Raw genomic sequence first — 27,525 nt, forward strand, 5'->3', positions numbered from 1 at the left:
CAGGCTGCTGCCATGCAGGGCTCACATGGAAATGGTGGGAAACGGTCACCCACAATTTCCCACTCAAGCACCGATCGTAAACTTTGCATTGAAAGGGAAGCTGGGAATATAAACATGTTTCACCAGCGTGACTGCAGCAGGCCAGGCCAGGCCATACTGAACTGTGATTCCATCTCTGGCTGGCATCCCACACAGATGACGCTTCAATCCTGTTCTGCCTGACTGTGTATCTGCGCTGAGAGCCTCCCAGCTCCTATGATGTACAAGGCACTGCCCTAGGGCTATGGAAATACCAAGGCACGTAACACAACGTTACAGAGATGACCTATGTCCGAAACTGGCCAGAGTAAACATCTGCCCCTACACCATTTCTACCTGCTAACCTCACAGAACTCACTCTCTCAGATCATAACCAGTCGGGGCACAGACGTGGATGATCCTGAATCTGACGGTGCGTGAGAACAGCTCAGTTCAATCTGTCTGATGTTCCACCTTGCTACTCCTCTACACCTGGGAGCAACAGGAAACCAATTTGGAGGTGAGAGGTTTGCCAAGGTCAGCCAAAGCAGCAGGGCCACACAGCGCATGCAACCCAAGCTGTTGTTTTAACAATGAGGAACGGGTCATAAAGTCACAGTCTGTGTTGGAAAGGACCCAGAGCCCAAGACCTACAGCCCACCTTAAGGAGACACTCTGCCAGCCGAAGAAACCAGGAGAGCCCACTGCAGATCCCCCCACTGCTCGAGGATCAGCTTTCCCTCTGGTGAGCCCCACTCCACCTTCCTCTGCCTTTACCTCTTGTGCCCCAGCACCCCACAGAGGAGAAATAAAACCGGTTAATGAAGGGGTTTGGTGCCTCTGCCAGCCAGCCATCAGGAAGGTGCTGCAGAGGCATGAGACCGAATTCCCAACCAAGCCCACAGCAGATGAACCCACGATGAGAACTGCTAGTCAGGTGCCTCAAAGGTGTGCTTCAGTGCCAAAATGTCCTGTATTTAAAGGATCTACCCTGGCAACAAGGCATGCCCTGTGATGTAGCGTGGTGCCAGACCTCCACTGCTCATAGGCTAGCAGAGGCAAAGGGAGCTGCCCCGGCAATCCAGGCCGTACACCAGACCACCTGGTCAAGCGTGAACGTGGCCTAACTGACTGGGTATCAGACACAGCTTCCCAAACTTAGTCCTTAGCCTTGCATACACAAGGCACCATGTGCTTTTTCTTAATGTCCCAAAGAAGTTTCACCAGTGGCTGAGCCTTCCTAGAAAGTGGAATGTTGAAACCATTATGTAAAGAAAGACACCCTAGCAAACCTGCAGCCTTCCTCTGCTGCCTCGCCCCATTTCAGTGCAGAACGGGGGCAGCTGCTCCACCCAAAGAGAGCAGGCATATGACCCAGGAGATGCGCACCCAGCTCCTGCTGCAGGAGCTAGAAAGCACACCCAGCTGGGAGTTGGGGTATGGCAGGCATGGTGGGGGCCCCTCAGCTTTTCCAGAAACACAGTGAACAAGATGGCACCTCAGGGTTTTGGAACTAATGGTGCTTTTAAACATGAAATGTAAAAGGAAGTTCCAGTTAATACATTATTGACCATGAGACTTTTGCAGAAACTAACAGCTGTGGCCAGTGATTTGTTATGTAGGTGAAAGCTGAGATGTCTCTGGTCAATAACACTCAGGTAACAAAAGACATATTAACACGTCTCTGGTCAATAAGTTGCTTAAATACACTGACAAACAATTAAAAATACTCTCGACACACAGAATCAGGACTCCATTAAATGACTGTGGATTCTTTAATTCACTGGAATAGCCTCCAAATCAATACAGTTTTTTTTTAAATGGTTTTAGCCTGTGCAATTGTTTACTCTTCATTCAACAGGTATTTTTATTGAGCACTCGTGTTCATCATCACCAAAACGATCTTATAATCTTAAGACCCAAAAGATGGAAGAAAGAGCCCCTGGAGAAAGCACAGCACCAAGCGCAGTTTCTCTTGGTGAATGTTGCCCTGGCACTGATGCCACCCAGAGTGCATCTGCGTCCCAGTCTCTTGTGAAGAAACGGGGCCCTGAGTGTTGAAAGAAACTGGCTGACGGTACAAGGCACAGAGCCAGGGAGGGGATGCAGGGCTTCATGCAGACTTCGCATGTGCAACACACGCTTCTTTCTAGAACTAGCTCCAGAGTGATCCCTAGATCCTTACAATACTCTCGGTAAAGGACTTCCCTGCGGTTCCAGTGGCTAAAACTCCACATTCCCTATGCATGGGGCCCAGGTTCGATCCCTGGTCAGGGAACTAGATCCCACATACTGCAACGAAGATCTGGTGCAGCCAAAGAAATAAACAAATATTTTTTTAAAAAACTTTTCTTGCAGTATTTTCCATCTTATGCTTGAAACAACTTTTGAAGTTGGAAATCTCAAATGCAGCTTTTAGTTAAACACACACAACTGACTCTGGTCCACTTAGTACTTTCCTAGAGGAGGGCCCCAGGGTCAGGCTGGCCTTGGGTATTGTTAAAGCCTGGCCTAGAATCTCAGTCGAGGTGAGGAGGCTCTGAGTACCTACATCTCCTAAACAAATTCTCAGAGGCTATATTCTCTGTCAGAGCGTCTGTTTATTAATTTACAGTAAGAAATGCATGTGCTGAGGAAGCAGCACAACCACTCCTGGAAAAGCAGCCTCTACTTGGAGACCAAAAGGAATGATAAGGTGAAAACACCTACCAACTCGCTCCTCAGGCACAACTTGCAGCTCAGTACATTCTGGAGAAAGTGTGTGGCAGTGAAGGAAAGAAACCCATGATGGGAACCTCGACTGCCCCAGTACAGTGCTCAGGAAGCCTTTAGTACATAACACAGAACTGCCCCTGAACAAAGGCTTCAAGAGCAAGGCCCTGGGGTCCTTCAGTTGGGCATTCAGCAAATGTCTAACGGACATCGAGCCTGTGCCCAGCACTGGGGCTATACCTTGAAGGACCCTTATCCCCACCCCAGGGCCCCTTCTGCTGAGGGAGAGAAAAGACAGCAGCTCGGTGACGCTCTGGCTCCAGCACAGGGCTGCAGCACAAGGCCAGGGGAAACACCAAGGCCACAGGGTAGGCTGGGCAGAGCCACAGTTCTGTCCAGCTGGGCAAGGCAGCAGCTACTCCACCCAGGTTCAGACCTGCCCAGGTGTGCAAGGCACCCTCACAAATTCTCTCCTATAAGTACCACTGTTTAAAACTGCATCACAATATTGCCTATCTTAACTCCAACTACCTTCCACCACTCCCTGTAATGCAAATCAACAAATTTTAAGTTAAAAAGCGCCTACCAACAGAAAAAGAGCCTTTCTTAGGTGCCTCGGAGTCCTAAATAAAGAACAGGACACAGCCAGCGCCCCAGGACCTCCTTACAGACTCAAGTTCCCCATCTCAGGGCTGGGCGTGAACCTGCCCTCCACTGCGGTGGCTTGCTCCACTGACACCCAGCGTCTGACCCTCCACGGACGGCCAAGACCACTCCGGCCGGGCACGCAGCCCCTTCATCTTCCCTTGGGTGTCACAAATGAAACTCAGGCATGAGTCCACGACTGGGACTGCACTCTTTCCTGACCTTTTCCCTAAATCATTTTCGAACTATCTTGGGCCCTGACTGACTATAAATCCACAGCAGACCTGACACCCACAGTCTTCCACTCCTTAGGCGAAGATGGACAAACCCAACCACCTACAAAAAGCTCCTCATCTCTCTCATCGGCCACCGGTTCTCAGACCCGGAAGCCAGCAGGAACCCTCCACCACCCCATGCTCCCAAAGTGAAGGTCACAGGACCCAACAGTCATTCTAGATGGCTCTCTCCACACTGGGTTTGCACCTACCTCGTTCTCCATGGGATACCCTGTCGCAAAGTCTGTCTGAGGAGGAATTTCTCTGGAGGAATTCTGGTTCCTCCCCCTCTGCCGACAGTTACTGTGCATTCTCCTCTGTTCACTTCTGATTTGGTTGAAAAATATGGTCAGATGTTCGCCCTCCCTCTGAAAAAAACATGTGAATGAACAGGAAGACCATAAACCACAGCTTCCTTCTGCAAACCCCACTGAAGCTGTTTAGTTTTTTGAAAATGTTAAAGAGGCAGGCAACACCCTCAAACTCCTGACAAAATCCAACAGGCTGAGTGCACAAAAAGATGCAAAGAAAACCAACACATCTTCATACTAAACCAGTGCGTCTTCTACCTAACCCTACACATCATCTTACTGAACCACCACATCTTCTAACTAAACCAGTGCATCTTCTTACTAAACCAGAACATCTTCTAACTAAACCAGTGGATTTTTCTAATTTAACCAGCCCATCTTACTAAACCAGTCAGTCTAAGTAAACCATTAAATCTTCTTGCTAAACCAGTGTATCTTCTAAATAAACCAGCATATCTTCTTACTAAACTCAATACATCTTCTTTCTAAACCAGCACACCTTCCCTACTATCGCTCGCATGTAGAGCCAATGGGTGGCCTCCCCACATTTCTAGCCAATATGGTACAGTCAACTGAAAGACATTATTTTGGAAGTCCAACCATTCTGCAAAACCAAACTACAAAGTTAGAAAGAATGAACAAGCAAGCTGAGAGCACTGTTGGGGCTCCCCCTCCTGACCACGCAGTGTCCCCGATGCAGTGGGAGCGGCCAACCTGCCTGTTTCAGGCCAAGTGTCGTCTGCTTTGGGACACAGCAGTCAGGGAGGCCTGGACAGAGCACACCTCCATGACCCCCAGCCTACAAAAGCCTCTACCTACTTCCAGGACTCTTGAGTTTAAAATACAACTTTGAAACTAAACAGTATGTCCCTGAGAAAGCTCACTTTAACTTCTTCAGGGTCAAATCTGATCCTGAAAGGGGAAAACTGGGTTTCTTGATGGTGAAGATTCTTAAACTCTCTAGATAGTCCAAAATGGCTGCAAAGAGAAGCTACATAATTAACCGTTTTGGTTAATTAGAGTGATCATATATAGTCACAACTCAAAACATAACAAATGTAATACAATTTTACTAATATTAATTAACATTAGATTCAGTTCACTTCAGTCACTCAGTTGTGTCCAACTCATTGCGACCCCATGAACTGCAGCACTCCAGGCCTCCCTTTCCATCAACAACTCCCAGAGTTTACTCAAACACATGTCCATTAAGTCAGTGATGCCATCCAACCATCTCATCCTCTGTCATCCCCTTCTTCTCTGGCCTTCAATCTTTCCCAGCATCAGAGTCTTTTCAAATGAGTCAGTTCTTTGCATCAGGTGGCCAAGTTAGATTTGATCAAATTAAAGTGCTGATTTTCAGTGGTTTTCTGCCCATAAAAATGACTATTTCATATGGTTCAATTTAAACTGCAACGAAGTTTAATATTTCTAGATTCTGAAAAGACTGGTTCAGAACAGTCATTTCATGCCTTAATTACTACCACACATGCTGCAGATGTAGAAAATACAGTAAACCGGGAAAGCAGTACCTCTCTAGGTTTGTTTGAACAAACATCTGGTACTGTCTGGACTACTTCTTTAGAGACACATGGCACTGCAGGTACTGTCTGGGCTCTGATTTCTCCTTCTTTCTAAAAGCTGTCCCTGTAGAGCAGGACCAGGTGGTCCTGAGGGGAAAGGAATCGAGTGAGATACAGAGACCTCAGGATGCAGAGTGGTCCCCATGCCTCATTTCGGCTGACTGTGGGGCCTGAGTCCGCTGCCTGCTCCCCAACAGGTCCCCCTGCATGCACACACAACCCTTCCGAGGCCCCAACGCTGCCCCAACCAGGCAAACAGAGGAAACTAAAGGAAACCAACCAGCTGCACATGTAAGCCTACCTGTTCTGCTCTCATAGATGCAATCATCACTAGGGTAGGCATGGAAGAGAAAGGCCAGGGAGCACAGAGGGCAAATGAGAGCCTGGACAAGACAGGCGCTTAAATTCTAGAGGGTTTAGAGGCATTCGAGGATAACAGCATTCACAAATGCAGTTAGGGGGAGAGGGAGGGGCATTTCCTACAGACTGTGAGGCTCTATCTAACTCAAGTGTGATGTTTGTTGCAAAAACGCTTCCATCAGGGGGCACATGATATGGGGCAGTGACCTGCCTCAGATGGCTATGGACTGGCCCTTTTACCTCATATTTGGATATGATATTTTTCAACAGTCTAATTCCGCCATTCCTCCTTCTTATTATTAGCAGAAATATCTACATAAAGAGGCCTTTTCCCTCCTAGACTCTTTGGTCACCCTGAGGTACCGATCTTTCAGAAAAGTTAAATGCATCATCCTTTCTCTTTGGCTATAGCTTTCATAGCAATGCTGGTTCCCTAGAACCACCCAAGGTGAATGGTCCATTCAGTTCAGTGCAGGCACTCAGTCATGTCCAACTGTTTGCAACTCCGTGGACTGCAGCACACCAGGCTTCCCTGTCCATCACCAACCCCCAGAGCCTGCTCAAACTTATGTCCATCAAGTTGGTGATACCATCCAACCATCTCATCCTCTGTCATCCCCTTCTCCTCCCACCTTCAATCTTTCCCAGCATCAGGGCCTTTTCCAATGAGTCAGTTCTTCATATCAGGTGGCCAAAGTACTGGAGTTTCAGCTTCAGCATCAGTCTTTCCAACGAATATTCAGGACTGATCTCCTTTAGGATACTGGTTGGATCTCCTTGCAGTCCAAGGGACTCTCAAAAGTCTTCTCCAACACATTTCAAAAGCATCAATTCTTCGGTGCTTATGTTTCTTTATAGTCCAACTCTCACATCCATACATGACTACTAGAAAAACCATAGCTTTTAAAAAAAAAAAGAAAGAAAAACCATAGCTTTGACTACATGGACCTTTGCTGGCAAAGTATTATCTCTGCTTTTTAATATGCTGTCTAGATTGGTCACAGCTTTTCTTCCAAGGACCAAGTGTCTTTTAATTTCATGGCTGCAGTCACTATCTGCAGTGCTTTTGCAGCCCCCCAAAATAAAGTCTGTCACTGTTTCCATTGTTTCCCCATCAATTTGCCATGAAGTGATGGGACTGAATGCCACGATCCTAGTTTTCTGAATATTGAGTTTTAAGCCAACTTCTTTAGTCATCTTTTTATGGATGCTCCAGGACACTACAGGCCAGCGGCAGCCTCTCCCGCCACTATCAGTGGCATAGTGGAATCTGCCACTATTCCAATGGGCACTGCTGCTTCCAGAGTAAAGTGCTGCCTCAGGCCCACCACCACTCACCGAGGGTGCTACTGCCTCCTGGGTCTCTGTGCCAGAGAGAGCAAGGAAATAAGCATTCTGTGTTTAACAGAAAAACCTCCAGAGTTTATAGAATTCAAATTTAGGATTATGGGGCTATTGATTATCTTCTTTGGTATTCTCTGCACCCACCCAATCCTCCTAGGATGAAAGCCAGTGAATAATGTTGCTAATGTAACTATATTCCACAAATCCTAAAACAATTTTAACAGCTGCAAAACAACAATACCAGTATTATATTTCCCTGATAGCTCAGTGGGTAAAGAATCTGCCTGCAATGCAGGAGACTGGGGTTCAATCCCTGGGTTGGGAAGATTGTCTGGAAAAGGAAACGGCAACCCACTCCAGTATTCTTGCCTGGAAAATCCCATGGAGAGAGAAGCCTGGCAGGCTACAGGGCCTAGGATCACAGGAGTCGGACACAACTTAGTGACTAAACCGCCACCACCATTATTACTAATAAAATGATTACTGAAAACAATTTGTTTAAAGTTTCTTTGTGACTTTTCTTATCCTTAGTGCATGTCCCACTGCCGGCCTGCTGTCAAATTTCTATGATTTAATTAACCAAAATAATTCTTCTCTGTGGGGTTCCGTCTTGTTTGGTTTTGCCATTTTTTGTGTGTGAATATTTATACATATATTTATTCATAAATCCTTTTCCATTCTTATAAAAATAGAGTATAATAGATACACCCTTTTAAACTCTGCTTTTTCCATCTAATAATAGAATCTGAAGATCACTCCATTGCTTTGCACAGTAGCTCAGTACCATATTACATGGTTAAGTAATGTTTTATTCATTAGGTTGCCTGCTGAAAGACATATGGCTTCTTGTATCAGACTTTGAATGATGTTTCCCAAGTGGGAAAGGAAATGGGTTGATCTTACTGTCTACCTTATTGGTGGTTATATTTCTCATTGCAGATTAATATTTAATATAAATCAGTTTTTTATGTGTGTGTGAATTTGAATATCATTTTTTTTTAGTTTTGGCAAAATCCTGAGAAAAACACTGGATTCCTAGACTTTTGCACCCAGTATAACTAAAACTGCTAAGACACAATCCCTCACGAAGGACATATCATGGATGGTCTGGGAAAACTCCTATGTAAATGTGAAGAGTCAGTAAAAGAAGTATTTGAGGGTGGTAATTATCCCTTAGGCCTTCTGAAAATCTGAAAAATGTTTAATTGTAAATTTTCAAAAGTGTGGTTAATAACCAGTATTTAGATGACATTGGAGCAAAAGTTTTGTTCAAACTGAAAATAAAGTAGAATTGATTATATCTGTGATTGGGATCATTTGTTGTCTCTTAATAGGCTTGGTTTTTAAGGCTGCCATTAGAGTCTTTATGAAAAAAATACTGTCTGAGATCTTGGTAGAGGTGATCAGGTGGGTGGTGGTCTATTTATTGGTTTCATGGACTCATGCAGTATTTGCCAGTGTCCTCTTGGGAACACAGTACATGCCTGGGAACAGAGTTCCATGAGCAAATAAATCTAAAATCTTATGGCTTAGACAAGTTTCTTTACAGCAAGATTTCTTAGAGCCTTTAATAACTAATCTATACATGACTTCTGAGGACAGGAGTGTAAAATGCTGCTTTTCATAGACTTGTATCTTCATGGAGCCTATTTTTTATGGAGTACATTTTAGGAAGGCTGGAGATAATAGGTAAGCTTTCTATACTTATGAATGATTTAGAGAATGAGTTGGAGGGAGAGAGGATGAATTGAACAGAGTACTATCATTCCTATGTTGTAGGGGCTAAGACTGACACAGGTGTCAGTGACATGCCTATACTGGATTGAAGGCAGATCTTCAGACTCTTTATCATGTGAAAAGATTTGAAGTCATAAGAAATCTGGAAAGAATTTAGTAAAAATATCAGTTTCTATGTCTAATGCAAGATTTTCCTAGCCTCACTACTGCTGCTGCTGCTGCTAAGTCACTTCAGTCGTGTCCGACTCTGTGCGACCCCATAGACGGCAGCCCACCAGGCTCCCCCATCCCTGAGATTCTCCAGGCAAGAACACTGGAGTGAGCTGCCATTTCCTTCTCCTGGTTTTGCCATTTTTATACTTTGCTTTTGATGTAAGTGCCTTTTTAAAAAATGTTTGGATCAACTTGTAATACTGTAAAACATAACATGGTTTCAAACTCACAAGCCCCGTGCTAAGAGATCAACCCCTCCCCACTAGATAACCATCTAAAAAGCATCAGAGCATTCAGATCCACATCCAAGCACAAGGCTCCACACTGCCTCCCACCCTGCTGAGGATGTACCGCAGTTTAGTGAGCCTGTATCCTAGAAGTGGAAAGCGGCCAAAAGGAACAGCTTGGTACACAAACTGCTTCATGTTTTTGCCAATGTTTCCTTGGAGGTTTCTGGAAGTGAGATGCTGGGTCAGTCAGGGCACCTTAGTCCCGCCAGGCCTTGCCCCTTACAAGTTGTCAGGGCTGTGCTGGTCAGTTCCTCACGCGTGACTAAGCAGGGATTTCTGCTGGCCTGAAGGTGAACAGGGGTAACTCATTCTTTTTTTTCTTTGGTCTTAATTTACACGCCTTTCATTATGCAAGAGTCTCAGTTGCTTTTTCACACATTTAAAAGCCACTTACATTCCTTTTTCAGTCTTTTCCCATCTCTTGATTTGTTTTTTCCCATCAGGTCCTGTTTTTGTCTTCCCTATTTTTTAGAATCACCTTACACAGGGAGTAACTACTTTTTGTTTTCTAAGTTGCAAATACTTTTCTTAATTTGTTGTCTTTTTACTTTGCTTGTTGTTTAGTCGCTAAGTCACATTCGACTTGTTTGCGCCAGGCTCCTCTGTCCATAGCATTTTCCAGGCAAGAGTACTGGAGGGAGTTGGCTATTTCCTTTTCCAGGGGATCTTCCCAACCCAGGGATGGAACCTGGGTTGCCTGCATTGCAGGCAGATTATTTACCACTGAGTCACCTGGGAAGCATTTTTACTTTTTTATGTTCATGTTATCAGATCTTCTGAGTCTTTCCCTCACTGCTCTGAATTTTGAATAATGAAAGGTTCCACAGCGCCCACATCACTGAAGAATTCACCCATCTTTTTGCCTAGAAGCCTTATGGCTTAATCATTTTTGCTTTTACTTAAATCTCTGAACCACCTTTGTTCACTCTAGTACAGGAAGGATGGATCTGCGTTTATCCTTTTCCATACATCTGTCCAGTTACCCTAGTACCACCCATCAATCAATATCCCCACCGCTTCAAAATGCCATTTTACTGTGCTCTTAGGTTCCCCATGGAGTGAGGCCTGTTTCTGTATTTTCTCCACTTCCTGAAGCTTATTCCAGGACAACCCCACAGCTTTAATCAGGGGGATGACTGCATGACCCAATCTGGGGTTGTTCCCTTGTTTTTCTTCTTTTTCAGAGATCGTTCTTGCCTGTTTATAACACAAATGAGCTTTAAGTCAAGTGATGTCGCTCCATTAAAGAGTCCAAAGGTTTATTTATTGGGATCACATTAAAAATAAATTCAAGGAGAGCTGATACAGTCATGACGCCGTTATTTACCCAAATACAAAGTGTCTTCCACACCCACTCCAGTATTCTTGCCTGGAGAATCCCACGGACAGTCCACAGGGTCGCAGAGTCAGACACAACTGAGCGACTTCACTTTTGTATGTTTCAGGAGTTTCTCTCACAGAGATCTTAGTTCCCCTACCAGGGACTGAACCCGTGCCCTTGGCAGTGAAAGCCTGAAGTCTTAGTCACTGGACCACCAGGGAATTCCCTGGATGTTTCTGTTCATTTTAACCCTAAAGTATGTATTTGTCATCGTAAACAGGATCTTCTACTATAGGTTGGAATTCCAACAGAACAAAAGGAAAAGCCAAGCTGGCTAGGGAGGCTGTGGAGCAACTGGGCGGGAGGAGGTGGCTACTGATACAGGAGCCCAGACTGGGATGTGGGAACTAGTCGCGGAGGTATGTTGGGAGGACGACAAGGTTTAGGAGCCTGATCCCCCGTGGCCTACATGCTTCTGTGTTGCTGAACTGAACACTGACTGTGGTTTATCCGTTTGAGCTGTGCTAGCTGTTTTCATAGACCCATGTAACTGAGAGAGAAGCTGATGTGAACGCCTGGAGACGAGTGGAGCTGACCCTGCATGGCAAGCCCTGTCAAATGCACGGCAGGAGTGGCTGGCAGCCCTAAAGGTCCAAGACACACTACTGAACCCATGAATGGGCTCAAGGTTCCACCCAGTCAGGGTAACAGAAGCCACTGGTTGATGGGGCCCTCAAACAGCAGGGTCACTGTACTCTCTTGACCCAGCATGGCAACCAGGCCTGAATGTGTTGCTACAATAGGTAGCTCCCTGTCTCCCGCCTCAGACACCGCCAGTGCCTTCCAGAAGAAAGCTGTGCCCTCTGGGAAGAAAATAAAGTCAGTCTGCCTGCACCTGGCAAAGTGAGCAGTAGGTCTTTATTGTCTGAACTCTCCATCAGCCACCCAAAGCCAGCACATGCCGAGTGAGGCCAGAGCTTCATTCTTGTGGGAGTCACAGCAGACTGACAGCCACCACCTCAGCACTAATTCTGTAAGGATTCACAGGAGTTCCCAGGCTAGTTTTGCAGTTTTCCTTAATTTTGAAATTATCTCAAAATAAAAAGATTCTTAAACAACACACATTTTACCAGGGCACGCACAAACAAAAGGACCTGAGTGACATAGGTAAGGATGCTTGTCAGTAAAAGAGGGGCATGAAAGAGGAGTGAGGACTGGGTTTCAAAGAAAAAGAGCAAATAAGTGAAGAAATAAACCAACAGAAAACACCAGACAGGCCTGGCAGGAACTAATCATATGTATGAATAACTTATTCCTGTGTGTCTGAGATCCAAAAATGGAAGAAAAAAGACAGAGAGGCAAGAACACAGCACTCCACTGCTGAAAGTGGGTGTTCAATGAGATGAGGCAGACAGAGAAGGCAAACCCAAAAGGCATGTGGTGCTGGGGAGTCTCTGGGAAAAACGATTTCCCAAGCAGGTATTTGGTACTCTGGGAAATTCATTGTGGAATGTATTCTACCCAGAAAATTCCAGGTGATAAAATACCACCAACAGAACGTGCTGCGATGGGTTTTTCTGCCTCTGGTAATTATGGTAAAAACACAGCTCTGGGGGACTTCTCTGGTGGTTCAGTGGTTAAGAATCCACTTTGCAATGCAGGGGACACGGGCTGATTCCTAGTTGGGGAATCAAGATCCCACATGCCATGGGGCAACTAAGCCTGTGCACCACAACTAGAGAAGCCCACATGCTGCCAAGACCCAGAGCAGCCAAAAGTTTAAACATGCAGACATGCAGCTGGTGTGGCCATATTAATATCAGACAAAAGAGATTTCAAAAAGAGGACTACCAGAAATAAAGATGGCCATTTCATAATGAAAAAACAACCATTTCAAGACACAGTAACCCTATATGTGCATATACATAAGAAGAGTTTCAAAAATACACAAAGCTAAAACAGAAAAACAAGGAAATCTAAAACAAAAACTGGATAGTTTAACACCCCCCACCCCTCCTCTCTCTCAGTAACTGACAAAATTAGCACAAGAATTCAAATTCAGTAGGAAATGGCTTGGCAGTGTTTTATGAAGTTAAACATATAGTTCCCATATAACTGGGCAAGTCCATTATTAGGTATCTGGGGAAGAGAAATGACAACATATGTCCACACAATGAGTCATCCACAGATGTTCATAGAAGCTTTTCATTATAATACAAAACTTAAAAGAACCTAAATGTCCAATAAAAGGTGACAGAAAACAAATTGTGGCATATATGTAAAATAGAACACTAATGTTGTTGTTCAGTTATTAAGTTGTGTCTGACTCTTTGCAACCCCCATGGACTACAGCACACCAGGCTTCCCTGTCCTTCACTATCTCCTGCTGTTGCTAAGTCGCTTCAGTTGTGTCCAACTCTGTGCGACCCCATAGACGGCAGCCCACCAGGCGCCCCCGTCCCTGGGATTCTCCAGCAAGAATGCTGGAGTGGGCTGCCATTTCCTTCTCCAATGCATGAAAGTGAAAAGTGAAAGTGAAGTCACTGAGTTGTGTCAGACTCTTAGCGACCCCATGGACTGCAGCCTACCAGGCTCCCTGGTCCATGGGATTTTCCAGGCAAGAGTACTGGAATGGGTTGCCATTGCCTTCTCCCACTAACTCCTGAAGTTTGCTCAAACTCATGTCCACTGAGTCGGTGATGCCATCCAACCGTCCCATCCTCTGTCTCAGCCTTCTCCTCTTGCCTTCAGTCTTTCTCAGTATAGTGTCTTTTCCAACGAGTTAGCTTTTCTTATCAGATGGCCACAGTATTGGAGCTTCAGCTTCAGTCCTTCCAATGAATATTCAGGACTGATTTCCTTAAGGATGGACTGGTTTGATCTCCGTGCAGTCCAAGGGACCCTCAACTGTCTTCTTCAGTACCACAGTTCCAAAGAATCGATTTTCAGCGCTCAGCCTTCTTTATGGTCCAATTCTCACATCTATACCTGACTACTGGGAAAACCATAGCTTTGACTAGATGGACCTTTGTTGGCAAAATAATGTCTCTGTTTTTAACATGCTATCTAGGTTTGTCATAGCTTTCCTTCGAAGGAGCAAGCATCTTTTAATTTCATGGCTGCAGTCACCATCCGCAATGATTTTGGAGCCCGAGAAAATAAAGTCTGTCACTGTTTCCATTGTTTCCCCATCCATTTGCCATGAAGTGATGGGACCAGATGCCATGATCTTAGTTTTCTGAATGCTGAATTTTAAGCCAGCTTTTCCACTCTCCTCTTTCACTTTCATCAAGAGGCTCTTTAGTTCTTCTTCACGTTCTGCCATAAGGGTGGTGTCATCTGCATATCTGAGGTTATTGATATTTCTCCTGGCAATCTTGATTCCAGCTTGTGCTTCATCCAGCCTGGTTTTTCGCATGATGTACTCTGCATATAAGTTAAATAAGCAGGGTGACAATACAGAGCCTTGACGTACTCCTTTCTCAATCTGGAACCAGTCTTTTGTTCCATGTCCAGTTCCAACTGTTGTTTCTTGACCTGCACACAGGTTTCTCAGGAGGCAGGTAAGGTGGTCTGTAATTTCCATCTCTTTAAGAATTTTGCAAAATTTGTTGTGATCCACACAGTCAAAGGTTTTAGCACAGTTAATGAAGCAGAAGTAGATGCGTCCCATGCATTGGAAGGCAGATTCTTAACCACTGGACTACCAGGGAAGTCCCTAGCTAACGTACATTTAAGATGCATACACTTCACCATACATAAATTCTACAGCAAAAGAAAATTGTAAACAAATATTGAACTCTAACGATATGTATGCTGAAGTGTTTAGATCACAGTGAACTGATGTCTGCAATTTACTTTGAAATGCATCAGAAAAATAAAATGGGTTGATGGATGGGTAGAAGGATGAAGAGATGGGTAGATATGGGATAAAACAAATACAGCAGAATGGCAGAATTAATGGCAGAATCCAAGCAGTGTATACATGGGTATTTGCTATAAAATTCTTGCAACTTTGGTGTATTCAAAACTTTTCATAATAAAATGCTTGGGTAGGGACTTTCCTGGTGATCCTGTGGCTAAGGCTCCGTGATCCCCATGCAGGGGGCCTGGGTTCAATCCCTGGTCAGGGAACTAGATCTCGCATGCCATAGTGAAGATTTCAGATTCAGTGTAGGCAAATAAATAAATACATAATAAAAATTTAAACCCTTTAAAATGTTTCGGGAGGGGGCGGGTGGGGAAGAAGCAGACTATGGCTGCATACTCCTCTTTCGAGAAGTGGGGCTGAAGAGGCACAATTATTTGGGAAAAGGAGCCTTAGAACAGAGCTGAAAAAGGTCTGACATCAGATTACCATGGGCAGGTCCGCTTCAGACACTGTGCATATCTCAGAACAAAACTGAAGAGTGATATGTCCACCAGCAGTAATAAAGTACTTAAGACACAGTCAGTCCCAGAACACTTCCTGACATGTGACAAGGAGGATAACCTACCTAACACACAGGTCTGTCCAAGGCATTTTAATTAATAAAACTGTATCCCCACCGTGTAAACAGCAAAAGGAAAATGGAATATTCCAAACCATACCTGACTGTAGAGTTACTGTAACAACACATGGAAGCACATTATATGTCTGGGGAAAATACGTGTGTGCAATTTCAAACTATAGAATGAAGAATAAACTATTCAAATAAAAGTTTCTCTTCTTCTCAGAGTCACAGGTAACAACACAGGTAAAACAACATACCCCAGCCCGAGCGGGTGACTCCCACAACAGGTTTTACTGAAGAACAGTAACACCACAGGGTCAGACTGACCATTTTTCTCACTTTCAGAATTCAACTATTCGTTCTGCCTTCTGGGTTACAAGATACATATGCACTGCAGTTCACCATCCTAAGCCTCAAACAAAAGCCCAAACTCCCACTTCCCAATGCACTCACTAAAGAGGATTATTTTCATGGCACTGTACACATTTAACGCCTGTGATCAAATCACCTAATTCTTAACACAATCCAGCAGAAAACTGCTACTGTTCAGGCACACTTAGGAGGAAAAACTGTAACATTTTTGGCACTGGCACAGACCTAAGAAAAAATGTCCTTTTTATCCCTGCTAAATTGACAAATCCAAATCTAAACTCCCTCTCAACTGCATAACTGTTAAAACTGAGCACCACATTTGAAGAAGAGCCACTGGCCTTGGACTGAGAGATAAGAAAGAGCGAACAGAGTAGTTAGAAGGCCCACAAAAATCCCAAGTCAGGATGATGGCATGGAGGCTGGGCAACACGGCCCTGCCACAGACCCAAGGCCACACGACCACAGAGAGTGGGCAGTTTGTGGCCCAGGGCACATGCAGGTGATGCCGCCTCTTAAAGCAGCTCGTCCATGTCTAAGGTGACAGTGCAGACCAGGTCCCCAGAACCTCTGGGCTAGATTGAGACAGGGCCCCACCAAAACTGTCCTAGCACAGGACTGACTACACCAGACTCAGCACATCAACCTGATGTTCAGGGTCAGCTTCAAAATAGCCCACTGTCTTAGTCTGCCTGAGCAAAGCACCACAGACCTGGTGGCTTCAAAAACAGGTATTTCTCCCAGTGCTGGAGGCTGCGTGTCCAAAACCAAGGTCCTGCAGCCTCTTTCTCAGCTTAGAAATGCTCATCTTCTCCCTGATCCTCATGTCGTCTTTCTACTGAATGCACATCCCTGGCGTCTCTTTGTCCAAACTGCTGCTTCTTACAAAGATATCAGTCATATGGGATTAGGGTCCATCCTAGTTACCTCATTTATCTTTAAGCATCTCTTTAAAAGCCCTTCTCTAAATGCATACCCATTCTGAAGTATTGGGGGTCAGGGCTTCACCACATGGATTGGGGGGGGTGTACAGTTCAGCCCGTACCACTTGGGGGGCAGGAGTGGATGAGGAAAAAGTTTACCTGAAACAAGCTGCCCGTGCACTGACAATACTTGACATTAAGGTACCGGGGCTTTGTTAGAAGATTTCCTCTATACTTGTACTTGATGTCTTCATAACAAAAATGTTTCCTTATTCACTCTTATCAAATCACACTCATTAAAATCCGTCCTCGTCTGTCTACTGAGCTTCCCCTCAAGCTCTGTAGCCACAGAGCTCATGTGTCTCCTTAGCATCTGCACCCAGCGCAAAGCCAATGGCAACGAACAGTTCTTTAAGGAATGAATGGAAACCCCCAATGATTTCAGCTGTACACAGGACCAAAACCAAACTCCGCTCTCCCATGCCCCAGGCCCCAAGCCCTCCTGCTTCTGCATATCACATCCATGGTCCCCCAGAGGAATTAGCAGATGCCTGTGTCTCTCCTGATATAATGGCACTGGCCCTCTCTCATTGTCTAACATAGTGTAAAGAGCTTACCCTGCAAATAAAATGCAACGTCTTCAGCCCTTCTCACTGCACTAAGCATGAAACAGGCACTCAAATATATAAACAGATGATTTCACACAGATCAGCTAAATCTACAGTACTTAACTGAGTCACACCAGGGTGGTGATGAAGACAGGGCAGGTGGGTTATTACTGCTGACAGAAATGAAGAAATAAAAGACCACAGTAACTGCAGTGACCAAACCTATAGGGGACAGAAGGCACTTGTCCTTGACCACACAGGGCAGAATACTGACATCCCTTCTCATTCCAAAGCAGTTCCTTTGTAGACTTGTCACAGAAATGTCTTCCCTTACTATCTTCCTCTCAAATGATGATCAGAGCAGAAGCAGAAAAGTACTACTAAGATTCTGATGAGCTTTCTGAGTCTAAGCTATCATGGTCAGTGGGTTATCAACCCAACTGAAGAACAGGGAATCTAAGCTCCTAATGCAAAAAAATAATACATACATGATACTACATAAATGGTAATTATCCAAACCGGAAAAGGAATGAGACCCATGTTTGCCAGTTATTTTGGACTCATCTACTGATGGCCTGACATCTGGTCCCCACCAGATAACTCCTGCAGTGGTCTTCTGGCCTCCTCAGCCCAGGGCGCCAAAATGCCACCCAAGAATCCCTGTGGCAACTATTTGAGAGAAAACAAAACAAGGTATAGAGGCCCAAAGTCACTCTGTTAACCCATATTATGGGTGGGGCACATATAGAATCAATTTACTTATAAAAGCAATTTATTAGGCCATGACCAGCAGTTCAAAAAAAAGCCAGTGTGCACTGCTTATTTAGAATTGTTTCTTTAAACTTTCATTTCAGCCATACAAACACTTACACATACCCACACATACCTGTGGGGAATGTATGGCTGCCTGAGGGCTGGTCTAGCACAAGCTCCGAGTTCCTCACAGACATTAGCTAGGGGATGACTTGGCAGGTACATGAGCTGATAACAAGGGACCCACATCCGAGAGGAATTTTTTCTCCCCACTTCTTATATGGAAACTTCAAAAGTTCACAGAAGTAGGCAGAATAACAAATAATGAATACCCATTGCCAAAGCACTCAGGTATCTCCCCTCTTTTCTCTCTAGTCTAACTAAAGCAAACCTCAGAAATCATCTTATTTCACCTATAAGTATCTCAGTGTATGCGTCTATCAGTTCAGAACTTGATAAAACATAATACAAACATTACACCCAACAAAATTAATAGTAACCCTTCATTATCATTTACACCAAGTCCTATATTTCTAGGGTACTTTTTAAATTGTTTTTTAGTTTAAAGAATACAAATAAAATGGATAAATGGGAAAAGATTTAACTTTATTCAGGCTGAAATCATGCGACCTCGGACCCAACAGCAGCAGAAGCAGCAGAAACCAGGACCTGAACATGGTTGAGGGCCAACAGTAACTTTCCACAACTATGTCTTCCCAAGGCCTCATCTGAGTCAAGTGTTTTTATTAAAAGGCACACAATACAATTCAAATGTACACCTAAATTTCCTACAAAAAATAATTACATCTTGACAGAATAGTATCCAAACTCATGGATCTTGGGTCTGTTCTATAAGGAGGCAGCCTTATTCTCCAAACCCTCAAGCAGGATTTGCGGTCTGAAAGGTACCAGCCACTCTGGGGACATTCAGGCAGGAGTGGGGCCTCCGTGGTCACTCCTGCTCCCCGTGGCCCAGGCCTCCGGCAGCTAGTGGGCCTCTCTGTCCACATGCTTACCCCTTAGGCCTCCCCACCTCCCCACCAGCTCCTCCCACACCCCATCACCCAGCGCCTTCCACCGGGCATTACTGGCTCGTCACCCTCATCATATGTGCCAGGGTAGCCTGAGAAAGGACAGGGCTGTACCTGCGCACTTTATATGAAATCCACTCTGGTCTACTGGTTCTCTGGCAGCTCGATGAGTCCTGTCCTGAGGAAATAGGCCACGTTAGAACAAGCCTGAATAACTGCTCGACAGAACACCGAGAAAAGCACCTGAAGACCTGGAAAGCCTACAGTGCACATTTTTTAAGGTTTAAATCTGCACTTTTTGAGGAAGCTAACTTGGAAAGAGAATTTAAATGTCCAAATGCTACTTTCATAAAACTATTAAGTCTTTATTTGCTGCTTTAGCTTGAATTGGTGTTGAAGCTTTAAAATAAAGAGCTCTGGTTAACTTACCATAATGAGAACTTAAGCATCAAGCTGATTGAGCTGTATGTGACCTCACATTGAATGGGAGAGAGAGCAGAAAGGTTCTGCTGGCTTGCAATTGGCTGAGAGTAAGAGATAAAGTGTGCTAAGTCGTGGCCTGGATAGGAATCTATGCCTCAGAGCCTTCTGTCTAGTCTGTCTGTGGGAAAATGGGCTAGGGCAGTGGCAAAATACAGAGAAAACACAAAACTCCTGGCTTAGGCAACTATGTAATAACAGACTATCTCCTTTAATAGACAATGTAATGTATTAATCTTCTCTAGGCTTAAATCTTTCCATTGCCCCCCATGATAAAATTCTTTGAGTTTCACTGGTTTTTTACTTCTATTCCTAAAGTTCAGGAATGTCTCACCACTTCTGTCTCTCTCAATATGCTGAATATTCAAATATTTCTTCTAGAGCTGGTAGAAAGTTCTAGAAAAAATTCAGTCATTCTCATCCTTCCCTGTCACAGACAGGCTAGTACCCACTTGAAAGGAATAATTCTCCTTAGCAGACACTGTTTGGACTGATTGTGGAAGATACCATGTGGCTAGGATTGGTCCTCTGCTAGAACTGAGGCAGTGAATCTAGAGAACACTGGCAGCCAAGAGTGCTGGTGACAGGCCTCCTCCTATAGGGCCCTGGCCCACCTGCCTGTCTGTGACAAGGAAGGATGCAACTGACTGCATTTCTTATGGAGCCTTCTACCAGCTTTGGTAGAAACATTAAACTCAGATTTCTCCATTTTTGGTGGGCAGCATCCCTCTGTGGTTGATTGCTTACAGAATCACTTTCTTGGGTTGTTTTCCAGACTTAAGCCAACTTCCCAGGTAACTGCAACTGATACCGCACTTGAATTTAGACAGGCATACTAAGAACATAACAAAGCAATGAGTAAAGAAAGTGAGAGAAGCAGGACACAATCTCCTGCAAACCATCTGGCTGCACTTCATTTGAAATACCTTTTGAAATGGGGCCCCTTGTGATAAGTAATCCTCAACTGAAGGACACAGCTGGCTCTGAAGAGCAGAAAATCAGAACATTTATAACGGACTGTTTTAAACTTGTGCATAAAAGTGCACATACGTGAAAATGAAAATAACAAGTAAGACACTTGGGATTATAAAGCCTGTACTTAAGAAAGATACATTTCATTGAAATCCACTATTCATTTCAATGATAGCTTATCCCATGTGGTTATTTGACTCCTTAAAATGTTGAGTTTCTTTATCAATTACTCGAGCCTGTAATTAAAGACATAGTTTAAAAAGTACACAGACTAAGGAGCCTCTTGAACTATGTCCTAAATCCAACTGCCAAATGTAACGTCATTGAAATCGCTCAGCTGGTACTAGGTAGAGCAAAATTCAGCCCGCGCCGGCCGAAGCGTGAAAGGGCTGTATCATGAAGCAGTTTTTGTTTTTACTTGATACTCCAATAATGAAGTCAACTAAGCAGCAAATGTTTCTACGTTAACCTTACACCCCATTTTCTCAAAGACACTAACCCTAGAAAACTTTCTGGCCCATAACAGGGGCCAGCTCCTCTGCAGCCCCTGGTCACTCACCCGCCGGGAAGGCCATGTGGAGAGCCTAGGTTTGGGGGAGAGTCACTGACCGGAAGGGGCGGAAAGGCGTGGCTCCTTCCTCCCCCGCGCGCCCTGCAGGCAAAAGACCACCTAAACCCATTGTCCAGGGGCTCGTCTCCTACTCCACCGCGCGGAGCCTGACTCCCGCGACCCTGTCCCGGGCCCGACTGTGCGCGTTCACCGGGGGGCCCCGGCCTGCCCACTACGCTCACCTCCAACAGAGTGAGCCTCCCGGCCTCCCAACGCCGGACTTCCAACCTGGGGCCTCCCCACGCCGGACTCCCACCTCGGACTTCCCCGTGCCGGGCCTCCCCACGCCGGACTCCCGTCCTAGACCTCCCCACACCGAACCGCCTAAACCAGAACTCCCCTACACGGACCTCCCAAGCCAGACTTTCCCACGCCCCATACCGGCCGACCGACGGGCAGCCCCGAGGGACCCTCCCATGTCCCCCGAGCCCTTCCTCGCCCAGCCCCAGCCCCTCCGCCTTCCGCCTGCCTAGGTCTGGGGTCCAGCACGCCCCCGGCTCAGCCTTCGGGCGGACGCGCTCTGCAGGCTCACCTTCTTGCCCTTCTTGCCCTCTTCCTCCATGTCTCCGCGAGCGGCCCCCGCGGCCTGGCCCGTCCCGGGAGCGCCGCGCCGCCCGCTGCCGCTACATGCTCGCCCTGGCCCAGCGGCCACCGCCGGTCCTGCGCCGCTCGCCCGGTCGCAGTCTCCGCCCGTGGCCGCCAGGGGCCGTCCGCGCCCTGCACCCCACACCCCGCACTTCCGGGCCGAGGGCGCGGCCCCGCCCCCGCGGATACGCCCCGCCCCGTGTGCGTACGCCCCTTCGGCCCACACGCCCCGCCTCCAACCCTTCAGAGCCGCCGAGAACGAGCCTGCCCTCCTCGCCCCTTCAGGACCGCGGGAGCGCGTCTGTCGCGCCCCTACGCACCACCCCTCACGCCCGTCAGGGAGGGCCAGAGCGCGCCTGCCCCGCCTTCAGCCCGTCCTCCTGCCCCCCAGAGCTACAGGAGCGCCTCCGGCTTTTCAAGTCTGCCGCCATCTTTACGGCAGCCAACTTCCCAGCCTGCCTCGCGCTCAGGGAGAGAGAGCTCGGGCCGACAGGAAACGGAGGGCGGGGCCGGCGGGACGGGTGGGACCTGTGGGGAAGGTAAAGGACGGGAAGAAGGTTGGGCGTGGGGCTATGGGAGGGGGCCTGTGGGAGAGGAAGGCGGAGCTGACGAAAGGGGCAGGACCGGCGGAGAGGGCGGTGGGGCAGTGGCTGGGAGAGGCCGGAGGGGATAGAAGGACGGGGCTTGCGGAAAGGTGAAGGCGGGAAGCCAAAGTGGAGCCGAGCCTGGGGAAGGGGCTCAGGACTACGCCCTTTTCTTTTCTCCCTTTACTTTCCATTCCTGCAGGCACTGGGAAGACTTCCTATGTTACAGACTTCCTATACAAACCTGTCAGGGAAGTTTCAATGCAACAGAACACGTCCGGACCCTACAGAATAAAACTTCGAACTTTAACCAGTCACCTAGAAGTAACAGCAATCTTACAGTGAGATCCGGACCGATTGGTTTGCCCAAAAGTACACTGAAAATTGGAGTTCGCTGCAGCAGGCCCACTTTTTTGCCACGACTAGGCTGCCAGTAAGAATCTTGCAGCACAGGTAGCATGTAAACCCACAGCAAACCGCTGTTTGCCTCAACTGATCTTTTTTAAGAGTATTGCCTCCTGTGGCAGCGGTCAGTAGATTATCTCTCAGCTTCACATTCACTCTCAGTTCTCATCGCGGGATGGAGCTGGGCCTTTTGAGCATTAGTCCTTTGCCAAGTAACCCAGTGTGAAGCTTTGCCAGGAGAAACTGCTTGGAGGCAGTGTGGGAGGGAAGGGGTTTGTTACCTAGATTCAGTGAGTTTTCTTGGCAGGCACATGCCTAAAGAAGCCTCTGAGGCGCGCACCTTCCTACCTCAGGGGTAGTTTCTCCAACTCCAGGTTCTCCCAAGCACTTGACGCTGCATTGGGGGCCTGCCAGCAACACCCAGCAGCCGGCAGATTCCTCCAGCACTCATCTTGAGAAGTTTTATATCCGGAGTGGCCAGCAAGACCCCCTCCATGAACAGTTTTCCCTGCACTCTAGAGCAGGGGTCCCCAATCCTCTGGGAGGCCTGTTAGCAACAAAGCCACCACACATCAGGAGGTGAGCAGCGGGCCAGCAAGCCAAGCTACATATGCCTTCCCCATTGCTCACAGTACCGCCTGAACCATCCCAGCTACCACGCCCGTGGAGAATTGCCTTCCACGAAACTGGTCCTTGGTGCTGTGCAAAAAAGGTTGGGGGTCACTGCAGTAGAGGGTAGACTTCAGCAAGCTTTGCCGCACCTCTCTACCATTCGGTGAGCTGTAGTTATGCTATTTCCAACAGTCTGGACCTCAGCCCCAGGGGGAGGAAGATCCTGTGTTCCTTGTAGTAACCTTCAGTACAGTAGTTGCTCCTTATATCTACTATTCTTGTATTCAGAGTTCTCTTCACCTTTAATACCGATTCCCTTGTTACCCTAATTTTCTGTTATACTTAATAATTCTTTATAATAAATGTTTCCTACACTGTTTCTATCTCCTGATTGAACCCTATTTGATAAAGATACCAAAGAAATGAGTGGTCTCTAGTACTCCCTGAAGGCATTAGGGATTAGGCATTAGGCATTCCAGTCCCTTTAGCACATAAAGCCGAAGTGTGGGAAATGACTTTTCAATCTCCCTCCTGCAATAATTTAGCTTCCCACATTCACAGACACAAATAATGCAATGCATTCAGTGGTTATTCCCCTACCATTCACTGAAAAGAGGCCTGATATTTTAGATCTTCCACTAATGCACCTTTGCATACTCATCATGCTGTAATGTAAATAACCCTACTAAAACTTACCTTAACCTAGTGTTAGGAAAAACTCACTCAATTCCTGTATTTCTCCCTTGCTTTTTTCACACTACCATACTCACACTTCTGACACCAGATGTGTGGGCTTTTTCTCCACCCCAAGCAATTTTTTGACACCAGCTATCTGTCCTATATTTAAATCAATTCTGATACAGCGACCTGTAGAGACCATTGGATCTCATTGGTAAAGGGCTCAGTTCCACAAGACTGCCCTGCATCCCACTTCAGATGACAATTAAAAGTCCATATTGTTACTTGTACTTCTGACCAACCAGCTATAAATTGGAGGTTCCCAGGATCCCCTCCTTGAATGCAAATAATATGTTAGAATGGTTCACAAAACTCAGGAAAACGGATTCCTTACTGTTTATCAGGGTTGTTAGTTTGGCTGTGCCAGGTCTTAGTTGCAGCATGTGGGATTTAGTTCCCTGAGCAGGGATCAAACCCAGGCCTCCTGCAGTGGAAGCATGGAGTCGACCACTGGACTACCACTGAAGTTTCCAGGTTGTTGTTACTCTCTATATATTCTTTCAGAGCCAAATCACTAACTTTATTTCCAGGCATACATCCCAATTGATTTGAAAGAATAAAGAAGTTACTCTTTGGAAATGTGGTTTTATTTGTTTTGGGATGTGCTGGGTCTTGGTTGCTGTGTGGCAACATTCTCTAGTTGCCGTGAGTGTGGCCTACTCTCTAGTTGCAGCAATTGGGCTTCTCACTGTGGTGGCTCCTCTTGTTGTGGAACACAGGGGCTTCAGTAGCTGTGGCTCATGGGCCCTCGTTTGTGTGCTCAGTAGCTGTGCAGCTCAGGTTTAGTTGCCCCACTGCATGTGGAATCTTCCAGGACCAGGGATCGAACTTGTGTCTCCTGAATTGGCAAGCAGATTCTTAACCACTGGACCATTGGGAAAGTCTGGAGATGTGGTTTTAGAAGAAGTTCTTTTCAATATTTGAAGTAGTTAAGATACTGCTAATAGGTCTGTCTCTCTTTGTGCCAGCCTCATGCAGCCTCCTCATATAAGGCAGTTGAGCTTTGATTATGTGGTTTTTAATGTTTTGGTATCATTTTTTATTACTTGGAGCATCTTGCCCTTTCTAGTGACTTTTGTTGGTTATCATTTCAGAAAAAAAAAAATTTCTTTCAGTCCTTGGCAAGTCCATCATTTTTGGTCACACACACACACCCTCACGTACATACTCTGACCCTTCATAACCATTTATTTTCCTGGTTCTCTTTGATTATCTCAAGGCAGAGTGACAGAATGGAGAGAGCAGTAAATTCTGAGCTTAAACAACCTGTATCAAGCCCTAACCTTCTGTGAGATCTTCAGCAAGTCATTTAACTTCTCTAGGTCAATTTCCATGTTGTGGCTTCCCTGGTGGCTCAGACAGTAAAGAATCTGCCTGAAGTGCAGGAGACCTGGATCTTACCTGGGTCGGGAATATCCCCTGGAGAAGGGAATGGCTACAAACTCCAGTATTCTTGCCCAGAGAATTCCACAGACAGAGGAGCCAAGCAGGCTACAGTCCATGGGGTCGCAGAATCACTCCTGACTGAGCAACTAACACTTACACATTTTTCACACTTACTTTCCGTGTTAGCAGACTGTTCCTACTCTGTCACATGACATTTAACAAAATAATGGGATTTGAATACTATAAACTGAACATCATCAGTTCAGTTTAGTTGCTCAGTCGTGTCCGACTCTTCGCGACCCCACGGACTGCAGCATGCCAGGCTTCCCTGTCCATCACCAACTCCCAGAGCTTACTCAAACTCATGTCCATCCAATTGGTCATCCAATCACCTCATTCTCTGCCATCCCATTCTCCTCCTGCCTTCAATCTTTCCCAGCATCACAGTCTTTACCAATGAGTCAGTTCTTCACATCAGGTGGCCAAAGTATTGGCGTTTCAGTTTCAGCATCAGTCCTTCCAATTAATATTTGGGACTGTTTTTCTTTAGGATGGACTGCTTTGATCTCCTTGCAGTCCAAGGGACTCTCAAGAGTCTTCTCCAACACCACACTTCAAAAGCACCAATTTTTTGGTGCTCAGCTTTCTTTATAGTCCAACTCTCACATCCATACATGACTACTGGAAAAACCATAGCTTTTACTAGATGGACCTTTGTTGGCAAAATGATGTCTCTGCTCTTTAGTATGCTGTCTAGGTTGGTCATAGCTTTTTTCCCAAGTAGCAGGCATCATTAAATTTCATGGCTGAAGTCACCATCTGCAATGATTCTGCAGCCCCAAAAAATTAGTCTGTCACTGTTTCCATTGTTTCTCGATCTATTTACCATGAAATGATGGGACCGGATGCCATGATCTTAGTTTTCTGAATGTTGAATTTCAAGCCAGCTTTTTCACTCTTCCTCTTTCACTTTCATCAAGAGGCTCTTTAGTTCTTCACTTTCTGTCATAAGGGTGGTGTCATCTGCGAATCTGAGGTTATTGATATTCCTTCTGGCAATCTTGATTCTAGCTTGTGCTTCATCCAGCCTGGCCTTTCACATGATGTACTCTGCATATAAGTTAAATAAGCAGGGTGACAATATATAGCCTTGATGTACTCCTTTTCCTATTTGGAACCAGTCTGTTGTTCCATGTCCAGTTCTAACTGTTGCTTCTTGACTTGCATATAGATTTTTGAGGCAGGTAAGGTGGTCTATAATTCCCATCTCTTTAAGAATTTTCCAGTTTGTTGTGATCCACACAGTCAAAGGCTTTGGTGTCATCAATAAAGCAGAAGTAGATATCTTTCTGGAACTCTCTTACTTTTTTGATGATCCAAAAGATGTTGGCAATTTGATCTCTGGTTCCTCTACCTTTTCTAAATAAAGCTTGAACATCTGGAAGTTCACGGTTCACATACTGTTGAAGACTAGCTTGGAGAATTTTGAGCATTTGCTCAAGACTGGGAGCTGACTGTGGCTCAGATCATGAACTCTTTATTGCCAAATCCAGACTTAAATTGAAGAAAGTGGGGGAAAACCACTAAACCATTCAGGTATGACCTAAATCAAATCCCTTATGATTGTACAGTGGATGTGACAAATAGATTCAAAGGATTAGATCTGATAAACAGAGTGCCTGAAGAACTATGGACGGAGGTTTGTGACATTGTACAGGAGGCAGTGATCAAGACCATCCCCAAGAAAAAGTAATGCAAAAAGGCAAAATGGTTGTCTGAGGATCCCTTACAAATAGCTGAGAAAAGAAGCTAAAGGCAAAAGACAAAAGGAAACATATACCTATTGGAATGCAGAGTTCCAAAGAATAGCAAGGAGAGATAAGAAAGACTTCCTCAGCGATCAATACAAAGAAATAGAGGGAAAGAAAGACTAGAGATCTCTTCAAGAAAATTAGAGATACCAAGGTAACATTTCATGCAAACATGGCCACAACAAAGGAGAAATGTTGTGGACTTAACAGAAGCAGAAGATACTAAGAAGCGGCAAGAATACACAGAAGAACTATACAAAAGATCTCATGACCCAGATAATCACGATGGTGCGATTGCTCACTTAGAACCAGACATCCTGGAATGTGAAGTCAAGTGGGCCTTAGGAAGCATCACT

The 27,525-nt window shown here is 45.7% G+C and overlaps 1 protein-coding gene across 8 annotated transcripts in view; it reads right to left on the reverse strand.

The window, feature by feature from the left end:
• The window catches only part of CCM2 (CCM2 scaffold protein), a 53,378-nt gene extending 31,653 nt beyond the window's left edge, over positions 1–21,725 (reverse strand). Inside the window, exons 1-5 of one of the 8 annotated variants that reach the window (XM_040259813.1) lie at positions 21,581–21,691; positions 20,998–21,090; positions 20,393–20,449; positions 19,101–19,164; positions 3,863–4,018 (exon numbers count right to left, since the gene is read on the reverse strand). In XM_040259813.1, the coding sequence (XP_040115747.1) occupies positions 3,863–3,961 (99 nt within the window). In that variant the 5' untranslated portion in view covers positions 3,962–4,018; positions 19,101–19,164; positions 20,393–20,449; positions 20,998–21,090; positions 21,581–21,691. Of the gene's footprint in view, positions 1–3,862; positions 4,019–19,100; positions 19,165–20,392; positions 20,450–20,997; positions 21,091–21,580 lie in introns of all 8 variants that reach the window. The other 7 variants (XM_040259810.1, XM_040259809.1, XM_040259811.1 and 4 more) reach the window with 7 other exon arrangements.
• Positions 21,726–27,525: the final 5,800 nt, after the last annotated feature.

This window comes from Oryx dammah, unplaced genomic scaffold, assembly GCF_014754425.2.
Source record: "Oryx dammah isolate SB20612 unplaced genomic scaffold, SCBI_Odam_1.1 HiC_scaffold_18, whole genome shotgun sequence".
Classification (NCBI taxonomy): Eukaryota; Metazoa; Chordata; class Mammalia; order Artiodactyla; family Bovidae; genus Oryx; species Oryx dammah.